The sequence below is a fragment of the Nycticebus coucang genome, chromosome 4 (genome assembly GCF_027406575.1).
Source record: "Nycticebus coucang isolate mNycCou1 chromosome 4, mNycCou1.pri, whole genome shotgun sequence".
NCBI lineage: Eukaryota > Metazoa > Chordata > Mammalia > Primates > Lorisidae > Nycticebus > Nycticebus coucang.
Genome location: NC_069783.1, coordinates 143,140,531 through 143,162,112, shown reverse-complemented (window position 1 = coordinate 143,162,112; position 21,582 = coordinate 143,140,531). Strand labels below are relative to the sequence as shown.

General features: G+C 39.4%; 2 protein-coding genes and 1 long non-coding RNA gene across 3 annotated transcripts in view; 1 reads left to right on the top strand and 2 right to left on the bottom strand.

Moving 5' to 3' along the window:
- Window positions 1-2,259: 2,259 nt before the first annotated feature.
- Window positions 2,260-8,520, bottom strand: LOC128584483 (N-alpha-acetyltransferase 25, NatB auxiliary subunit-like). The gene is made up of 6 exons (XM_053589409.1): window positions 8,444-8,520; window positions 7,823-7,948; window positions 6,371-6,614; window positions 4,772-4,895; window positions 2,969-3,034; window positions 2,260-2,399 (listed from the first exon to the last, which is right to left on the bottom strand). Exons 1-6 carry the CDS (start codon window positions 8,518-8,520, stop codon window positions 2,260-2,262), a joined length of 777 nt encoding a protein of 258 aa, XP_053445384.1.
- A 217-nt stretch (window positions 8,521-8,737) lies between these two features.
- Window positions 8,738-16,465, bottom strand: LOC128584246 (uncharacterized). The gene is made up of 3 exons (XR_008379664.1): window positions 16,294-16,465; window positions 15,225-15,324; window positions 8,738-8,883 (listed from the first exon to the last, which is right to left on the bottom strand). It is a non-coding gene; the product is annotated as an uncharacterized LOC128584246 (long non-coding RNA).
- An 803-nt stretch (window positions 16,466-17,268) lies between these two features.
- Window positions 17,269-21,582, top strand: part of LOC128584482 (ras-related protein Rab-36-like) — a 17,787-nt gene continuing 13,473 nt past the window's right edge. The window contains exon 1 of the mRNA XM_053589407.1: window positions 17,269-17,330. Coding sequence (XP_053445382.1) covers window positions 17,269-17,330 — 62 coding nt within the window. The remainder of the gene's footprint in view (window positions 17,331-21,582) is intronic.

The following is a 21,582-nucleotide window of genomic DNA, read 5'->3' as shown; positions in this document are numbered from 1 at the left end:
AATGGGTACAGAGTTTGTTTTGGGGGTGATAAAAATGTTCTGGCACTAGATAGTAGTGTTAATGCACTAAATCCCACTGGATTGTATACTTTAAAATGGTGGCTATTGTGTGAATTTTACTACAGTCAAAACAAATGTCTTAGTCCTGACAGTTTAGAACCCAAAAGATCTAGCCGAAGAGAACTGTGTGTCTAGAGAGAGTATATTGTCTAAGCCTGGTCTCTCACCAACTTTCCGTCAGCCCTGAAATTGCTGGATTTAAACTCTGGCCTTCCTAGCCAATGTGTCCTCCAGGGTGCCAACTCTGTTTTAGATGGTTTTGTTTGTATTTGTCAGATTTCTGGTTCAGTTATTAGGACTTCCTGGGATCATGGGCATGACAGGAGCCAGTATAGTGTGCTGAGTCTACTTAGCCTTCTTGAAAGGAACACCGGAGGAGAAGGGCTCAGTACATGTGCTGCTTTGTTCATTCTGGACAGGGGCTGTAAATATCTGTGATTAGTGTGAACAAGTACTCCTGCACATAGTAGGCACTCACGAAATTGTTACAAAAATTGCAAATCTGCCCATAAGGATTACACTACCATTATTTATCAGGAAGTTAAAGATAATGGATTAAACAAAGAAATTCTAAGTGGCAATTCCATGCAAAATCCCTTCAATTTCTCCCTCAAATCCTCCAATCTCTGGCTCTCCCAGCTGTATATCCATATTCTCCTGCACTTCACTCCAGGTTTCTTTCAACTTCTCTGTAGAAGTATTTACTAACATCCTGTTCACACAGTGGAACTCAAAGGTTCTTTACAATATGCCTCTTTCCCTTCACGCTTCTCTGGACAAGTAAGATACCATCTTACCTACAAACCTTAACTTCCATAAATATGGAGAAATCTCCCCAACTGATCAGCACATATTCTGCTTGGCTGTATTAAATTAGCTATTTACATGTCTTCTCCTAAGTGTGTGTATGTACAAATAAGTCCAGTTATTACTTATTCATTCAGTAAGAATCTCTTAGGCATTTACGATGTGCCAGTCATGAGAATAGAATACAATGCCTGTAGGAAACTTGCAGACTAATAGGGGAGAAAAGTAAACAAATACATGACAGAAATAAAAGGAAAGCCAATAAATTATAAGTGTTTGCAATTCTCCTTTTCTCTCTAGCACATAAAAAACAGGGGGCCAGATTTTGCTACATCAGCTCCTAAACTTCTTTTTTTTTTTTTGGCCGGGGCAGGGTTTGAACCCACCACCTCCGGCATATGGGACCGGCGCCCTACTCCTTGAGCCACAGGCACCGCCCGCTCCTAGACTTCTTAATGGATAATATCACAGTAATTAGAAGATGACAACAACAAATAAAAGAAGCTAGACAAATTAATTTAAACTACACAATAAAGAGTGAACCAAGGCCAGGCAAAATGGCTCATGCCTGTAATCCTAGCACTCTGAGAGGCCGAGGCAGGAGGATCCCTTAAATTCAGGTGTCTAAGACCAGCCTGAGCAAGAGTGAGACTCTGTCTCTACTAAAACTAGAAAAGTTAGCTGGGCGTTATGGCAGGCGCCCACAGTCCCAGATACTTGGGAGGCTGAGGCAGGAGGATCGCTTGAACTTAGGAGTTTGGGGTTGCTGTGAGGTAACCTGAGGCCATGGTACTCTAGCCTGGAGCAACAGAGTAAGACTCTGTCTCAGGAAAAAAAAAAAAAAAGGTAAATCAGAAAGGAGAATGAAGAGAAAATAGCTAGTTTTGTAGTGAATATAAGGAACCTTAGAGTTGAGTAAAGCAAATTCAACAAGTTTTACCTAAGCGTTATGAATAAACTTTTCTTAGAATTCTTGTAAGGATTTAGTTTAGAAAATGATCCAAATTGTTTTACTTGCTTTATCTTTATTCTTGTGAAGACAGGGTCTCACTCTGTCACCCAGGATGGAGTGCAGAGGCACAATCATAGGTCACTATAACCTCAAACTCCTGGCTTCAAGTGATTCTCCTGCCTTAGCCTCCCTTAAGTGCAGGGATTTATAGGCATGAGCACCCTGCCCAGCCTAAATTGCTTTTCTTTTTTTTTTTTTTTTTGGCCGGGGCTGGGTTTGAACCTGCCACCTCCGGCATATGGGACCTGCGCCCTACCCCTTGAGCCACAGGCGCCGCCCCTAAATTGCTTTCAATTAACAAAAAGCAAAAGGAGGAGTTAAATTGCAGGTATAAGGTACCAATTATCTGTTCATTGTTGGAAAATGAATCTTGCATATCATTAAGGAAAATCACATCTTTTAGCAAGAGAACAAAACCATACCTCAACAAAGAAGACTAGGTTTTCTAAAAGAGTAGGATGTGTTTTCAAGTTACCATCTTTAACTTCTAAGAGGTCACCTTTACATTTACTGAAGACATCTGAAAACAAAAAATATTTTATGGTTTTATTCAGCTTTGTTTCAATACTGTTTTTAGAAACATAATACACAATCTAATAAAGAATAAGCAAATATAAAAGCTTATTCCAGAAAGCTTTCCCCACCTCATTTCTCATAACAAACCAAACTCTAAAGGACACAATATCTATCTAAAGCTCTTTATTTATTTTTTTTCTCTGTCCCATGTGATCTCTAGGAATTATTTCAAGCTCTTTATTTCTCACTCTGTTACCCAGGCTGGAGTGCAAAAGCATAATCATAGCTCACTATAGTCTTGAGCTCCTGGGCTCAAGTGATCCTCCTTGCTCAGCCTCCCAAGTAGCTGAGACTATAGGTGCCCAACATTTAGTCATAGTATTTTGTATTAGGTATCTACTACTTTTGTAATCAAAATTTAATTCTCAATGGTTAACATGTATTTTAAAACCCCCAAAGTTATGCATTATTATTTTCAAATCGCCTTGCAAGTTTCTGTAGGGAAAAAAAAAAACTTGAGATAGTGCCAGACAACCAGATACAAATATAAACATCCACAAAAAGAACACTTACCTTTTAATTGTTCCAGTAAAGACTTAAGATTATTTTCTATTCGCTCCTGGATCTCCACTGTATCATCTAAAATTAAAAAACAAAAAATAAAAAACTTTCATTTATTTAGTAAGATAAAGCAAGATCAACACCTACAAGCAGTTCATGAGCAAGGATACTTTTTCTTCACTTAAGACCCCTTGGCTGGGTACAATGGTTCATGCCTGTAATCGCAGCATTCTGGGAGGCCAAAGTGGGGGGATTGTTTGAGCTCAGTAGTTTGAGACCAGCCTAAGGGAGAGGGAAACGCTGTCTCTACTAAAAATAGAAAACCTGGCTGGGTGTCATGGCAGGCACCTGTAGTCCCAGCTACTCGGGAGGCAGAGGTAAGAAAATCGCTTGAACCCAAGAGTTTGAGTTGCTGTGAGCTATGATGATTTCACAACACTCTCTACCCAGGGCAACAGAGTAAGACTGTCTCAAAAAAAGACCTCTTAGCCTCTTAAGTCCTTGATTCAGAGATAGAGAAAGAAAGAGAGAGAGAGAGAGAGATGAAGGAAAGGAAAACGAAAAGTATTAATTACCTTTTTGCCAAAGGTACTACCTAAAATTCTTTAGGAGGCTGGGCACAGTGGTTCACACCTATAATCCTAGCACTACGGGAGGCTGAGGCGGGTGGATTGCTTGAGCTCATGGATTTGAGACCAGCCTGAGCAAGGGTGAGACCCCCGTGTCTAAAAATAGGTGGGTGTTGTGGCGGGTGCCTGTAGTCCCAGCTACTTGGGAGGCTGAGGCAAGAGAATCGCTTGAGCCCAAGAGTCTGAGGTTGTTGTGAGCTATGACACCAAAGCACTCTACCGAGAGTGACAAAATGAAACTCCATCTCAAAAATAATAAAATAAAAACTCTATCTCAGCACTCGTAGCATAGTGGTTATGGGGCAGGCCACATGCACCAAGGCTGGCGGGTTCGAACTCAGCCTGGGCCAGCTAAACAACAATGATAACTGCAATAAAAAAACAGCCAGGCGTTGTGGCGGGCAGCTATAGTCCCAGCTACTTGGGAGGCTAAGGCAAGAGAATCGCTTAAGCCCAAGAGTCTGAGGTTGCTGTGAGCTATGACGCTACAGCACTCTACCGAGGGCAACATAGTGAGACTCTGTCTCAAAAAAATAAATAAAATAATAATAATAATGAAATAAAAAAATAAAATTCTTTAGGAGGATTTGAAATCTATGTGCTTTAAATATTCTAAATAACAGGATCTACAAACCTTATGATTTAAAAAGAAATGGTCTATGGAATGTTTATGATTCTCACTGGGTTGACGTCTTCCCAAAAACTCTCTTCTCCAGAAAGTTTAGGGCTTGATTTTTAAAGTCCAACAATATTTCAACAAATGAAGGATTTAACTTTTGAATGTAACATGAAAAGGAATTAAGCTTCTAAAACATTACTTTGTAACCTATAAAATATCCTCTTGTATACTAAATCAGACATTTCCAGAATAGCTTCCAGCTTTTATCTATTCCAAACTTTTCCAAATGGGTGAGGTTATAGATATTTTATTGCATTTATTAAGTTTTCTTTGTTTTTTTTTCCTTCAGATTAATGTGAGGGTACAAATAACTAAGTTACAATGTTTGCATTTGTTAGGTAGAGTCCCTTTTATAGTTGTGCCCCGCACCCTAGAGGTGTACCATATACCCTTACATTATGCCCATTAAGTAGGAGCACACCAATCTCCTCCTTCCTCCCCTCTCCCCCATTGATTAAGTTTTCAATGACAAAGACTCAGTAAGCACACTTCCAAGTATACACTTACCTAAACCATTGGTATCCAGCTCATAAATATCATTAACAAGATAAAAAGAGCTTATCTGGCACAGAGAACAGCCAGAATTAAAGAATCCACCCATTCTGGTAGGTACAGGACCAAGGAAAGGATACTGGGGGGAGGGAAAAAAGAAAAAAATTATTTCCTACCCATTTAAATTCATACAAAAGAAGAAAAAAGGCATTTTAACTACTGGATAAAAACCAGTGATTTAGTTAAAAAAACATTAATCAGCAAACTATTAACTGGATCATTATTTATTTATTTATTTATTCTTGAGACAGAGCCTCAAGCTCTCGCCCTAGGTAGAGTGCCATGGCATCACAGCTCATAGCAACCTCCAATTCCTGGGCTTAAGCAATTCCCTTGCCTCAGCCCTCCAAGTAGCTGGGACTATAGGTGCCCGCCACAACGCCTGGTTATTTTTTGGTTGTAGTTGTCATTGTCGTTTGGCAGGCTGGGCTGGGTTCAAACCCACCAGCTCTGGTGTATGTGGCTGGCACCTTAGCTGCTTGAGCTACAGGCACCGAGCCTATTTATTTATTTTCATATTGAGACAGTCTCACTTTGTCACTCTTTGGTAGAGTGCCGTGGCTTAGTAGCTCACAGCAACCTCAAACTCTTAGGCTGAAGTGATCCTCTTGCCTCGGCTCCCAAGTTGCTGAGACCACAGGTGCCTGCCACAATGCCTGGCTATTTTTCTTTTTTTTAAGAGACGAGGTCTCACTCTGGCTCAGGCTGGTCTCAAACCTGGGAGCTCAGGTAATCTGGACTGTTATGTTAAAAAATGCTCTATTAATATATTGCTAACTATTACAATTTTCTATTGCAAAGAAAGCTATTTTGTGGCTTGGTGCCTGTAGCACAGTGGTTACGGCGCCAGCCACATACACTGAGGTGGCAGGTTTGAACCCGGCTAAACAACTGCAACAAAAACATAGCTGGGCATTGTGGTGAGCGCCTATGGTCCCAGTTACTTGGGAGGCTGAGGCAAGAGAATTGCTTGAGTTTGAGGTTGCTGTGAGCTGCAACGCCATGGCACTCTACGGAGGGTGACATAATAAGACTGTCTCCCTCCTCCCCAAAAAAGAGCTATTTTCCTTGATCTCCCTATCCAGTCTAGATATTTAAGAAGGCGTTGCAATTCCTTCTGAGTTAACAGTAGTCTTCTTTTCCCCACAGATGCAACAAAACAGTACAAAACACTATTCCTTACTACTCACTCTGATTTTTAAAAAAACAGTTGCTGGGCGCGGTGGCTCACGCCTGTAATCCTAGCACTCTGGTAGGCCCAGCCAGGTGGATTGCCGGATTTCAGGAGTTTGAGACCAGCCTGAGCTAGAGTGAGACCCCATCTCTAAAAAAAAAAAAAAAAACAGCCAGGTGTTGTGGTGGGTGCCTATAGTCCCAGCTACTCAGGAGGCTGAGGCAAGAGGATTGCTTTAAGCCCAAGAGTTTGGGCTGCTGTGAGTTATGACTCCATGGCATTCTACCGAGGGCAACAAAATACAACTGTCTCAAAAAAAAAAAAAAAAAGTCATAAATATAATTATTGCAGTTGTAAGGGCAAATACTCATTAATAATACCTGAATTTCCTTCTCAATAAATCGCTTTCCCGTCTCCAGGGCCATCTCCAACTGTTGAAGGAGCAAACGAAGAATATCAATCCGGGAAGATACACCATTCTCAGCAGTCTTTTCTGAGTTCTTTGGCTCCACAGGGTGGTTGAGACTTGGAAGTCCACTGATCAGCCTCAATGTTAAGGATCGGATTCTTAACCACAAGGTCTCCTCCTCCATGGAAAGTTTCTTATGTTCTTCAGAAATATCCCTTAAACAAAAACATGCCCAAACCATCTAGTTGATTGAATCTGCTGCCTTCACATCTTTCAGAGATTGCTTTCACCAGTCAAGATGCCTTTCAATGGCTCTAGCATTCATTTACTAGCTGAGTATCTTAGACAAGCCAAAATCTTCTTAATCCCCATTTCCCCATCAACAAAATGTGAATGAAAAGTCATATTCCCCTTAAATGAAACTGTTTTCTCTAAATGATAAAAGTAATACATGATATAAAAAATTGAAATGAAAGAAAAGTAAAAAATAGAAGTGCTCTGAAAACTAAATATCCACAATATTAACAAGCTTGGTATAGATTATTTTGACTTTTGCAATATAAATGTATAAAACTGTGTAACTAAAAGCAGCTTTGACCAGGCTCATGACTGTAATTCTAGCACTTTAGGAGGATGAGGCAGGAAGATCACCAGAGGCCAGAAGTTCAAGATCAGACTGAACATGAGTAAAACCCCATCTCTACAAAAAAAATAGAAAAATTAGCTGGTGGCAGGGCTACATGGGAGGCTTCCCAGCTACATGGGAGGCTGAGGAAGGAGGATCATTTGAGCTGAGGGTTGCAATGAAGTATGATGATGCCACTGCACTCTACCCCAGGTGAGTGAGCCCCTGCCTCAAAAAAAAAAAAAAAAATCTCTATTTTCTTCTAGAATTTCTAAGGAGTTTTAGCTTATACTCTTTAATCCTTCTGGAATTCTCACATATGCTATGAAGTAGATCTAGCTTTTAGATTACCCAGAAGTTCCAACATAGGAGGTGAAATATATTTTTTTCATTTGGATTACCTTTGTTTTCTGATCCCTACAACAAACTTTTTTTTTTTTTTTTGTAGAGACAGAGTCTCACTTTACGGCCCTCGGTAGAGTGCCATGGCATCACACAGCTCACAGCAACCTCCAACTCCTGGGCTTAAGCAATTCTCTTGCCTTGGCCTCCCAAGTAGCTGGGACTACAGGCGCCCACCACAACGCCCTGCTATTTTTTGGTTGCAATTCAGCCGGGGCCGGGTTTGAATCCGCCACCCTCGGTATATGGGGCCGGCGCCCTACCAACTGAGCCACAGGCGCCGCCCAACAAACATAACATTTTGTATTTGTGTGACAAGTAGATATTTTTCTTTTTAAATCTAAGACTCATCCTATTTCTTTCCAAATAAATTGCTAAGGGCTAAATTATAGTTACCTGTCTTTTGGATCCCAGCTGAAGAAAACATTTAAGTCTCTGTTGTCTCGCAAATTTTCCCATGGAATGTCATCTTCTTCAGGCTGAAGATTCATTGACTTTATACTTTCTGCTAGGCCAGTTGATCTATGATATAGAAAATTTATTTATTTATTATTTTAACAGCAAAACAGCCATACAAATGTATTAGGACTTTTTCTTTTTTTGAGACAGAGCCTCAAGCTGTTGCCCTGAGTAGAGTGCTCTGGCATCACAGCTCACAGCAACCTCCAACTGTTGGGCTCAAGCGATTCTCCTGTCTCCGCCTCCCAAGTAGCTGGGACTACAGGCACCTGCCACAATGCATGGCTATTTTTTGGTTGCAGCCGTCATTATTGTTTGGCGGGCCCAGGCTGGATTCGAACCTGCCAGCTCAGGTGTATGTAGCTGGTGCCTTAGCCACTTGAGCCACAGGCACTCAGAAATATCCATTAACACTTATTTTTATTAGAAAGAGAAGGAGGAAGGATTTACAATTAAGGGTTCATATAAAGTTAAAGAGAACCACCCATAGATCACACTGGCTTTGCTGCACAGCAAGAGAAAGGCTTTTGGAAACCAAATTAAAATAAAGCAACCAACATTAATTCCTGAAATCCCTTGTTTGTAGAGGAGGGGGAACCTTCTAAGAATAATACATACCAGGAAGTGGTGATCATGGCCTGTTGGCTTCTGTATTGGACCTAAGATATTGCTGACAGTTTACTATCATTCCCCATGACAAGCATCCAGGTTCTGGAAACCCCGACTTTCTCTCTTTTTTGTACATTTTTCTTTAAGCGTGCTAATGATACCCGTGAACACATCAATATAGCTCTCAGTATGTGATCTAATTCTTTAGTTCTTTTTCAGTTCTTATACAATACTTACATATTTGCTTCAAGTAGAAGGTCTAAAAGCATCCGTTCAGTACGGACTTGTGCAAAATGAAGAGAATTATTCAGCCTGTTCCTAAAAGCGATAAATTCTGGGATCTTCTCAAACGCACCATATTTGTAAGCTTGAATAATATATTCTGAGGTCTGGGAAGGAAAGACATTACCTTGGTATAAATATTTCACAAGGCTAGCAATGTATGCAAACCTTAACAGCCAAAACAAAACACTCAAAATAAAATTAAGTTTTGAATCTAATCTTTAGAGGTCTTGTCAAAAAGTAGAATATCACCTTTTAAAACTGTTATTTTTCTTCCTTCTTATACCTGAGACAAATGTTTTCTTTACTAATTTGAATACCTAGCTGCTGCTACCATCACATAGACCTTCTCTTAGAAGTCATATCTTTCCATTTAATAGGACTAGACATTTTATTTTGCCATACCAGTCAAAAATTTGGTTAGTGCCATTCTGAAAGGGATATTACTCCATGTTTTTCTGCATCTGTGTTTCATACAAAGGTTCTAAAAACACCAGAATAACATAACCACCCTGCCTACCTCATATAAAAATCATTCTCTTTCAGAAAAAGACAGACTTCTCCTTAGTTTTATTTCTAAATACTATATCACAAACACAGGCCATAAGGATTATAACGGAATAAAAGACATCAAACAAAAGACCTATTATTCATATCAAAATCCATTCTGAGGACAGCAAGACTTTAAGAACTAGGTTTCTTCTCCATCTAAACTACATAAGACCTATGCTGGAAATTTCCATAAACAAGTAAGAGAAGAGAACAGTTACCACTTATAGATTAACGCATATATATGGATGAAACATTACAGAACAGAGGCAAGATAAGGAATACTAAATAGTAATCCTGGCACAATAGAAGAAAATCCCAGTGAAGAACATTTCTTGGGTATGGGCCACACTGCCATCAGGATCAGAAGACAAGATACCCCTTTGGGTCAAGGAAAGTGTTAACTTCAAAGCTGATGTCTGCCCCAAATAAAGATCCTTTCTGGAAAAGCCAGTCTTTGCATAGCCTCAGTCATCTCTACCCCCATCTCCAAATTATAGAAATTTGCCCAATAGAAAAATAGGCCAATAGTCAACAACATACCCTCTGATACACAGCCTTGCAGGGTTCATTTCAGGCCGCGGGATTGCGCCACGGGCGCTAATTCAACTGCATTCGATGCGGCTTTTAAACCCCCATGGGACACCTCGGCGAGCTGTTTGCCTGCAGTATCTGGAGAAATTAAAGACGGACGGACACAAGAAAATTAAAAAGATTACTTGTGATCCTGCAGGTTTAAAGAAGGACTACTTGAAAAAGCCTGAGTGTACCTTCTAGCTTGATTAAAGAATAGTGATACATCCAATCAAGAAGAGGCCATGATACCCTAAGCATATATGCGTACAGTATGGCCCCTTGGCTTAGAAAACACAGCAAGGTTTCCTTATCAGCCCTTGCATTAGCAACTTACAACTTGGAAAAACCGGTTGCTTAGGAATATATGATTCAGCAATTAACCAAGAAGAAAATACGACTTTGGTAATTCGAATCAAATTTATAAATTACAATTCTAAAATACTCTGTGATTAAAGATGAGAGGACAGCCTTTCTGAGTATAGAGGAAGTTTTATTTCTGAGTGGCCCATGAGACACCACTTTTTAAAAAGGCAAAAACTTTAAAAAGAGAAAAATGAGGGGCAACAAAAAGAGAACATAGTCTTTAATAAACTAAGATGGTAAGTATTGTTCTCTGGCTTGTCTTTTTTAGATAGTCCTCCTCTAATGCTGCAGTAAAGTGCCACTGCAGAGCTAAGAGCCTGGGAAGCAACCAATAGAACAAAGGCTATGAAAGTGTTACTATATGAAGAAACAACCCCTAATGGAACTGCAGGCAAAACTGGAGGCCAAAGGCACTTTAAAGACTTCTAAATGTCAAAATATGTTGCTCATACCTATTTCTACTTGTTATGCACCAATAAGGCTATATAGATGCCGCTGAGATTCCTGAAATGAACCCTGGTCACTGTAAAAATTAGTAAAATACACAGACATGATACCCTTGAATAATGATCTTCACAAACACCTAAAATTGAAGTTTTAAAAGGAAGTTTTTATGACTTTTGAAGATATTAAAACCTAGTACTGATTTTCATATTGTAAAAAATCTATTCCAAAGTAAGATGACAGCAATGCCCTCTGCAGACCTTCTAGATACAACTGTCAATCACACACCACAAAGCCTTACTAAGGGCTCAGTGCCTGTAGCTCAAGTAGCTAAGGCGCCAGCCACATACACCTGAGCTGGTGGGTTCGAATCCAGCCCAGGCCTGCCAAACAACAATGACAACTACAGTCAAAAAATAGCTGGGCATCATGGTAGGTGCCTGTAGTCCCAGCTACTTGGGAGGCTGAGGCAAGAGAATCACTTAAGCCAGGAGTTGGAGGTTGCTGTGAGCTGTGATGTCACAGCACTCTACCCGGGGCAACCGCTTGAGGCTCTGTCTCAAAAAAAAAAAAAAAAAGGCCTTACTAAGGAGAAGAGCTAGTTGGGAACTGAAGTACATTAGTCACGCTGGAAAAAAGCATCTGGGGATCCCAAAACTACCAAGAATAAAAGATACAGAGCAAGGCTGGGTGTGGCGGCTCATGCCTGTAATTCTAGCACTCTGGGAGCCTGAGGCAGGTGGATCACTTGAGCTGACGAGTTCCAGACTTGAGTGAGAGTGAAACCCTGTCTCCATTTTTATTTTGTTTTTTGTTTTATTGAGACACAGTCTCACTTGTTGTCCTCAGTAGAGTGCGCTGGCATCAGAGCTCACAGCAACTTCAAACTCTTGGGCTCAAGTTCTCGTCTTGGCCCCCCCGAGTAGCTGGGACTACAGGCACCCGCCACAACCCTAGGCTATTTTTCGAGATGAAGTCTCGCTCTGAGACTGGTCTTGAACCTGGGAGCTCAGCAATCCACCCACCTCGGCCTCCCAGAGTGCTAGGATTACAGGCCACTGCACTAGCCTGAGATCCTATCTCTAAAAATAAGTAGGCATTATGGCAGGCACCTGTAGTCCCAGCTACTCGGGAGGTTGAGGCAAGAGAATTGCTTCAGCCCAAGAGTTTGAGGTTGCTGTGACCTATGATGCCATAGCACTCTATCAAGGGTGACAAAGTAAAACTCTGTCTTAAAAAAAAAAAAAAAGAATAAAGAAGATGAAGAGCATTTGGCCTTGAAGAAAGATATTTCTCATATTGTGAGCAGAAGGTTGAATACCTATGATGTGATCACCAAAATCATGAACTTTCTTAGCTTCAAACTCCTTTGAGAGTTTGAGGTTGAGGTTGCTGTGACCTATGATTCCATAGCACTCTATCAAGGGTGAAAAAGTAAAACTCTGTCTCAAAAGAAAAAAAAAAAAAGAATAAAGAAGATGCAGAGCATTTGGCCTTGAAGAAAGATATTTCTCATATTGTGAGCAGAAGGTTGAATACCTATGATGTGATGAACTTTCATAGCTTCAAACTCCTTTAGGAAATGGTCCACATCATTGTCTCTATTTTATTATTCTGGAACTTGGCATTAAGGTCAAGGTGCATTTTCCTTACTGTATTATATTTTTCTTTTGATTCTAGGACTGCCCAAGATTATCCCCTTCTATATGATTAAATTAGTTCCACCATTTTTTTGGGGGGGGGAGGCAGTCTCGCTTTGTCGCCCCCAGTTAAATGCTGTGGTGTCACAGCTCACAGCAACCTCAAACTCCTAGGTTTAAGCAATTCTCTTGTCTCAGCCTCCCAAGTAGCTGGGACTATAGGTGCCTGCCACAGTACCTGGCTATATTTAGAGAATGAGGTTTCACTCTGGCCCAGGCTATTCTCAAACCTGTGAGCTCAGATGATCCACCCACTTTGGTCTCCCAAGTGCTGGGATTACAGGTGTGAGCCACCACGCCCAGCAACCTTCTCAGTTAGTAGTAATAAAAGTTTCAGAACCAGGTCAATAAAATGCTATAATTTGATCACATTCAATATGACACAAATTTAGATGAATTAGTCAATTCTGCCACACACAACCATCAGCAAAACATCAAACAATGATACAAAAACCCACAAAGGACAACCCTCTCAAATTGCTTCTGGGGATCTCTCCGTATGTTACAATACTTTGTGTTTTATTTTATTTTTTTTCAAAACAACTCTTCACATAACATTTGTGGGAAGAAAAAAAGTCTAACTTTTATTTCTATAAAACAGTGTGCTGGTGTGGTGGCTCATGCCTGTAGTCCCAACAACTCAGGAGGCTAAGGCAGGAGGATTGCTTGAGACCAGAAGTTTGAGACTACAATGAGCTATGATTGCACCACTGCATTCCAGTATAGGCAAAAGAATGAAATACCATCTCTAAACAAACAAATAAGATAATATTCCTTTTTTTTTTTTTCTTTTTGAAACAGAGCCTCAAGCTGTCGCCTTGAGTAGAGTGCCGTGGCATCACAGCTCACAGCAACCTCTAACTCCTGGGCTCAAGCGAGCTTCCTGCCTCAGCCTTCCAAGTAGCTGGGACTACATACAGGCACTCACCACAATACCTGGCTATTTTTTGGTTGCAGCCATCTTTGTTGTTTGGTGGGCCCAGGCTGGATTTGAACCTGCCAGCTCAGGTGTATGTGGCTGGCACCTTAGCCGCTTGAGCCACAGACACCGTACCAATAATATGCTTTTAATGACCAAATCTTCATGAATAACATAATTCTTCTAGAATGCTAAATGATTGAAATTTAAAAAAAACCAGCCACCAGACCTGAATTAATCTCTTACTTATTGCTACTATGTCAAAGTGGTTTGAAAAACAAAGCTTTGAAAAGGAAAATCAAATCGTTCCTTAATCTCCTCCTTATGAGAGCCAAAATAATGAGACTTGAGGTAACTAATTTTTGTTTTTTACTGAAACTTCTCGAAAGCAGAAGAGAATAAGCACAGATATTCAAACATAACGTGAAAACTCATAGATTTATTACTCAATTGCCCACTCCTTCTAGATCTTAGAAACCCAGTATCCTAGAGATGGTCTTCTGAGCTCTAAGCCAGACCAGCACCTTCTGAACAATATACCTCATGAACAACATGCCAATACCTACTTCCCTCTCTCCCTGATCAGAAGCTGTACCAATAAAATGATGTCTGAACAGAGCTATCAATTACTGGGGGGAAAGAGATGCAAGCCTAAATCAACTGACAGTACACAGCTCACCACCTAAGCACAAGAAGCAGCTTTCTACCTCTTAGAGCTGTTCTTTGCTGCTATTCCAGCCCTGTAGGCCACTTCCTGAACACTGTCAAAACATAGTTACCATAAGATGAAAACAACAAACCTATATTCTATACTGCAGAAATATTCTGCCTTGCCTTCTATTTAATATACACCTAAAGAATTAGATGGAAGACAGATTAGCCATTAACTGTTTTAATTATAAAAGGGATTTTTAAAAAATCGTCATGAATGTTTGCCAAGAACCCCAGATACCTGCTCCCCTTGCTGAGTTCCTTGGTTGCTGGTAGACCACAAGAATGAAAAGCTTTGGGCAAATATCTGGCATAGCCAAATTCTGGGAAATGAGTCTTATAAGTACATAAGAACCAAACAGGCAATGACCATTCTAAGGACATGCCCTCTTTTCTCCATATTTATTCTTGGGTAGTTTTGTGTGGTTGTTCAAATGAGTAGATGTCATACGGTTCTTCCACAAACACTTCTACTTAACCAACAATTGGAGTCCAAGTCTGCTTGCAATGAAAAATATGGGGCAAATCCCATCCTTTCATTATGGCACAGAGATGTTCTGTATCTTATTTGTTGCTACTTTTAGTATTGACCTAAATATCCTGGAACGTTCTTTAATTTTCTAGAAAGTATATGTACTCAATCTTATTTGTTGCTACTTTAAAAAACGTAGTTTGTTTGTTTGTTTATTTTTGTTTTATATTCTGGGCAAATAGACTTCAATAAATAAAAACATATTATTAATCTAAATATCCCAGAATGTTCTTTAGTTTTCTGGAAAATATAAGCGTACTCACTGTTGGCAAAGGGCACAGTAGACATAAACTTCAGATTAAATAAAGGTAACAGAGAATAGCCGTTATGACAGAATCTTACATGGCTATTTCTTACGCCCTTGGAAAAATCTTAGAGATCAAAAGATACATCTGAGAAGCATGACACTTCCTAATCTATTACTACCGTTTTAAACACAACTTTCCAAGGCTTCTACTAACTACATACATTCTAACACACACAAATAATTCCTCACTTCTCCTTAACAGCCCTGCTCACTAGCAAGGCGTAAGGGAACTAGTAGTAGGAACATGGGGCACCTCAACATGTACACTTGTGACAGGAGATAATGAGCTCTCTGAACTGTGTGCAGTCAGCAGGCAAGACCACAATAAAAAAAAGTTTTTCACTTACATCTTTCTGGTTGGAGTGGAAAAACCTGAGTGCGAAGTTACAGGACTGGGATGCAGCAGCATACTGACCTAGAGATTCCGCATATCGGGTCAAAAGATAACTAAGTCAGAAGAAAAGAAAAAAAAATGCATGTTACATTTACTCATCTCTAATATCAAATACTACACTTCAAATACACTTGGCAAAAAAATAGCTAGGCACAAAGAAAAAGGAAAACATCTCTTCACAGAAATGATCTAATTCACAAGATCAAATTAAAAAAATAAATAAAAATAGCAAAGTTAATTCAGTTTTGTAGGAAATCTAAAGTTCTATGACATGCCTTCTTACATGCTGATGATTAATGGAATATAAAAAAGTTATAAGGGAACCTATAGTCTTCATAAAACAGCACCACCAGCAACAGAACAAATGCCCTTAAATAACCACAAATAGAAGTCAAAAGACAAATTCAAAAGCACCTCTGTGGTCAACAAATAAAAGACATGTGTCAACATCAACTGAAAAGCAGAAGTAAAGACTTCAAAATCATGCATGCTAAGAGTAAGGATTCAAAGTATTCCATGTATATATAGCTATTTGCCTATATGAAGAAAACTCATTTAGCATTTCTAAATTACCACAGAAAGCTGAGAGATATAAAATTCTTTCTGCTTTGTAAAAAGTCATAATGGGTGATTAATCTAAAAAGCTTAATGCCGGGCGGCACCTGTGGCTCAGTGAGTAGGGCGCCGGCCCCATATGCCGAGGGTGGTGGGTTCAAACCCGGCCCCGGCCAAACTGCAACAAAAAAATAGCCGGGCATTGTGGTGGGCGCCTGTAGTCCCAGCTGCTCGGGAGGCTGAGGCAAGAGAATCGCGTAAGCCCAAGAGTTAGAGGTTGCTGTGAGCCGTGTGACGCCACGGCACTCTACCCGAGGGCGGTACAGTGAGACTGTCTCTACAAAAAAAAAAAAAAAAAGCTTAATGCCAGGAATAATTTCATTACTGAAATCAAAACATTAAGAGTCCCATGAGTATCCCACACTGGTATAGCTGGCTGCTCATTATTCAGAGTATATACTACCAACCCAATGGTATCGTGCTGGATATGCTTAGCATCAAGGCTGGAGTAAAGATCCACTACTGGTTCAAATGCACCCAGCATACAGTAGATGCGAACAAGCAGCAATTTGAATTGAGCATTAGAAGGGCTGTGGGTCAATCCCTCTTCCAGCAAAGTCAGAGCCTGCCACACAGCGGTCTCATCACCTACAACCAAAATAGAGGATTATCCACTAAGCTTGACAACCAATGAAGGTTTCTTAAACAAAACCTATTAACTTAATTGCCTCCTCTAACTATTTTATAAATGAGTTTAGATCGCAGAGAACAAATTCTAGATACACAATTGTAAACAAAATAGAGATTTCCTCTAATTGATGGTCTCTCAACAGTTAAAGTCAGTTATAAAACATGCCCTCTGCAAAAATAACGCAGATTTTCAGTCTTGTAGAGGGAAGTTATACAATTCCCTAGATTTTCCAAGAGGTGAACTTTTCAGGAAAATAAGACAGCGAATCTTTCCCCTATAGGATTTTCTCTACAAGACTCCATATAGATGTCTCTATAGCAGCGGTTCTCAACTGGTGGGTCGTGACCCCCTTGGGAGTCGAATGACCCTTTCACAGGGGTCGCCTAAATACATCCTGCATATCAGATATTTACATTATGATTCATAATAGTAGCAAAATTATAGTTAGGAAGTAGCAACGAAAATGTGGGGTCACCACAACATGAGGAACTGTATTAAAGAGTCCCAGCATTAGGAAGGTTGAGAACCACTGCTTTATAGACACCAGCTTTTCTTCAATACGTAACTCTACTAACAGAGAGTCAAATAGGATTTTTAAAAATTGCTGATTAATAATTAAAGTAAAATAAGACACACATGGAAACATACAACCACTGATGTTAATAAATAGTTTTTAATTACAAGGGAAAATGCAAAATACTGTGTAGTGAAAACACACAGAAAATTCATAGTATGATGACATAAACTCAATATGCACAGAAGAAAAGAAGAAAATATGAAAGAAATGTTAAGAGTACCTTTGGGATCCAAAAGGTAAGATTTTAAATAAACGATTTTACATAAATTTTACAAGTTCTTCTCACAGTAAGTAAAAACAGCTAAAATAAAACCTACATGTAGTAAGATTTTAAGAGATTCTGGCTGGGCACAGTAGCTCATGTCTGTAATAATCCTAGCACTCTGGGAGACTGAGGTGGGTGGATTGCCCTGAGCTCAAGACCAGCCTGAGTAAGAGTGAGACCCCACCTCAAAAAAAATCCAAATAGCTGGACATTATGGCACCTGTAGTCCAAGCTACTCAGGAGGCTGAGGCAAAAGGATCGCTTAAGCCCAAGAGTTTGAGGTTGCTGTGAGCTATGATGCCAAGGCACTCTACTGAGGGTGACAAAGTGAGACTCTGTCTTAAAAAAAAAAAAAAAAAGTATTTGAACAGATTCTATATGCTGTTTTCCAAAAGAAAAGAAGTAAGACATAACATAAAATTGGGGCTCTAGATAAACATCATCTATAATCCTATCCAAACTATCCATAACCTACCCAAAGTACCACTATTTTAATGTATTTCCTTTTAACTATATAATTACTTTTATACAGTAGCAATCATAGTATATGTCCAATCCTGTAGTCAGCTATTTTTACCTTTAAGTATTTCCCATATTGGCACCTGATCTTCACAACATAACTTTATTTAATTCAATATTCATTAACCTAAATCCTGGAATAGCACTAGATATAAGGCCCAGAGAGAAGAGTTACAGGTGGTTCCAAGCCTCAAGAATAGAAGAAACAGCCAGGTGAGATGGCTCTTGTCTGTAATCCTAGCACTCTGGGAGGCTGAGGCAGGTAGATCACTTGAGCTCAGGAGTTCTGGATCAGTTGGAGCCAGAGGGAGACCCCATGTCTAAAAATACCTGGGCTTTGTGGCAGGCACCTATAGTCCTAGCTACTTGGGAAGCTAAGGCAAGAGAATCACTCGAGCCCAAGAGTTTGAGGTTGCTGTGAGCTATGACGCAAAGGCATTCTACCGGTGAAAAAGTGAAACTATGCCTCAAAAAAAAAAAAAAAGAAGAAACAGATGGACAATTATAGAGATTAGATCACTGTAAGAAGTCTAGGTTATTCAAGGATAACTGTTATCAGAAAATAAAAACTCAAGACAACTGAAAACAAAATTTTAAAGCAAGCAAGAAAAGAAGTTACTCTTCTTTTTGAACTATTAAAACAATTAAGAAGATATTTATTTTGTAAAATTTAGGCTACAACCACAACTCCATGCAAATTCATCAAAGTGCATCAAGGGTTGAAATGGTTTTTAGAGACATAGTTTTTCTAACTAAATTTTGTAATATAGGCATAAACAAAATGACATCTTTCATTCCCCATTTCAACTCTGCAGCATAATCATAATGAAATACTTTTTGCATTTCTTTTTTTTGTTTTTTTAGCCAGGCCTGGGCCGGGTTCAAACCCACCAGCTCCAGAGCATGTGGGCGGCACCCTAACCACTGAGCTATCAGCACGCAACCTACTTCTTGCACTCCCAAATAATATGCAATAAACAATTAAAGTCAATTTTTCCGCCAAAAATACTAAAAAGAGAAAATATCAGGTAGGAGGACCTAAAGAAAAGGCAATCCCATTTGCTAAATTATCCTTCTCTTCTTCAATAACTCATCTTTCCTTTAACATGTATTACATATTTGTCTTAAATGAGTTAATCAGAGCTGTATTCAAAAAGAATACATTTTCCTGTATATAAAGTTCTTAAAGTTAGTAAAAAGAAATATTCTATTCCATGAGCCTATACATGCATTTACGAATCAGTTTCATTAAACTTTAGTTATTGTAGCTTTACAATAAGTTTTTTACATTTGTCATTCATTAGATAATTATAGTTAACTTCCAGTTGTCCATATGCTTCCTTATTTGATAAGCATTCTCTGATTGTATTGGGGCTCATAAGTTGCATAGGTATGATAATTAACTCATTTTCTGGTTTTAGGGCTTAATTTTCTTTTCTTTTCTTGTCTTTTCTTTCTTTCTTGTTTTTTTCTTTTTTTTGTTGCAGTTTGGCCGGGGCCGGGTTTGAACCCGCTACCCTCAGGTATTATGGGGCTGGCGCCTTACCGACTGAGCCGCTGGCGCCTTACCGACTGAACCACAGGCGCCACCCAATAAATATGTTCTTTACCTCATCTAGTTTTTTAGAATATAATTAGAGAAATGCTGACATCCTTTCATCAGACAATTCAAATTTCTATCATGTGTATTTAGCAAAGGCCAAATTAATCTGAAAATCATCTACATCTAAACTAATTACCTTACAATTTATAATATTCTTTTTATTCACTAACGGTCTATATATGAAAATTAAGGGGGCAGCGCCTGTGGCTCAGTGAGTAGGGCGCCAGCCCCATATACTGAGGGTGGCGGGTTCGAACCCGGCCCTGGCCAAACTGCAACAAAAAAAAGAAAAAAACAAGAAAGAAAGAAAAGACAAGAAAAGAAAAGAAAATTAAGCCCTAAAACCAGAAAATGAGTTAATTATCATACCTATGCAACTTATGAGCCCCAATACAATCAGAGTATGCTTATCAAATAAGGAAGCATATGGACAACTGGAAGTTAACTATAATTATCTAAAACTCCAATATCATATTGCTTTGTCTCCACACTTGACAAAATATTCTTACCAAACACATTAAAACAGGGTGATATAGATGTCTTAAAAATGACTTCTAAGTCTTAACAAATAAGGGAACTACTATACATTTGGAATAGTTGCTCACCAAACTCCAGTCCATGCTGGTACCTTAACATCAATTCTCTGACCACATTCAATTTCTGATTTTTATCCATGGTGTGATACAAGCCAAGTAACCTTGTCAGCTGCACCACACACAGATGTTGCTGCAGAGCTCTGATGTCAGCAGGTAGTGCCAGTTTATCCTCTGTTGGTGTCGACAAAGGAACAACTCCAAGTAACTGATTAACAAACTGCAAAGTGGAGAAAAAAGGAGTAGAGGTCTCAAAACACAATCTTCAACAGACCATAACAGAAACTGAAATGGTCAAAAAAAGACATCTACAAAAAAAATTTTAATTCCTTTAGTATATACCATTTGCTATCTACCAAAATAGCTAAAAACAAAAAAGTCTGCAACAGAACAATGCTGCTGAGGCTCCAGTGAAACTGGCACACTTGTTCGTTTATAGGCATTAAAAGATTTTAGGGCAGCGCCTGTGGCTCAGTGGGTAGGGCACCTGCCCCATATACCAAGGGTGGTGGGTTCAAACCCAGCCCCGGCCAAACTGCAACAACAAAATAACTGGGCGTTGTGGCACCTGTAGTCCCAGCTAATCAGGAGGCTGAGGCAAGAGAATCTCATAAATCCAGGAGCTGGAGGTTGCTGTGAGCTGTGATGCCACAGCACTCTACCAAGGGTAACAAAGTGAGACTCTGTCTCTAAAAAAAAAAAAAAAGATTTTAAACATTTTGACTGGGTGTATTGGCTCACGCCTATAAATCCTAACACTCTGGGAGGCCAAGGCAAGTGGAATGCTTGAGCTGATGGGTTGGAGACCAACCTGAGCAAGAGCGAAATCCTATCTCTAAAAATAGCTGGGCATTGTGGCAGGTGCCTATAGTCCCACCTACTTGGAAGGCTGAGGAAAGAGAATGGCTTGAGCCCAAGAGTTTAAGGTTGCTGTGAGCTATAATGCCATGGCATTCTCCCAAGGATGACAAAGTGAGACTATCTCAAAAAACAAACGAACAAACAAAATATATATATATATATATATATTTTAAACATTTAAACATTGTGAAAATGTTTCATAAATTAGACCATATTAATACCAATTATAAAGACATTAAAAAAATCTATTATGAAGAATTTATAAGGAATAAATCCACAAAGATGAAGAACATGCAAAGAGGCAGGTACACATGTATAGTCTCAGACACCTGGGAGACTGAGCCCAGGTGTTGCAACATAACCTGGGTAACACAGCAAAACCTGCTCTCTCAGACAAAAATTTTATTTTAGAAAAGAACATGTAAAAAGATGACAGTAAATAAACAATATCAGCAAGATTTCAAAACACACAAGGCAGAAGGGCAGGTGGTAATAACTAAATTATAGAGCAATCTAACAGTACACAATGGGGAGGATAACAATAGGTAGTATGCCTATTCTAGTCACAGAACCTTGATCACTCTGAGATTAAGAACACCAGGTGTCCCTGAAGGCTAAGATGCTTATGAGTCAGAAATAGAATTTGT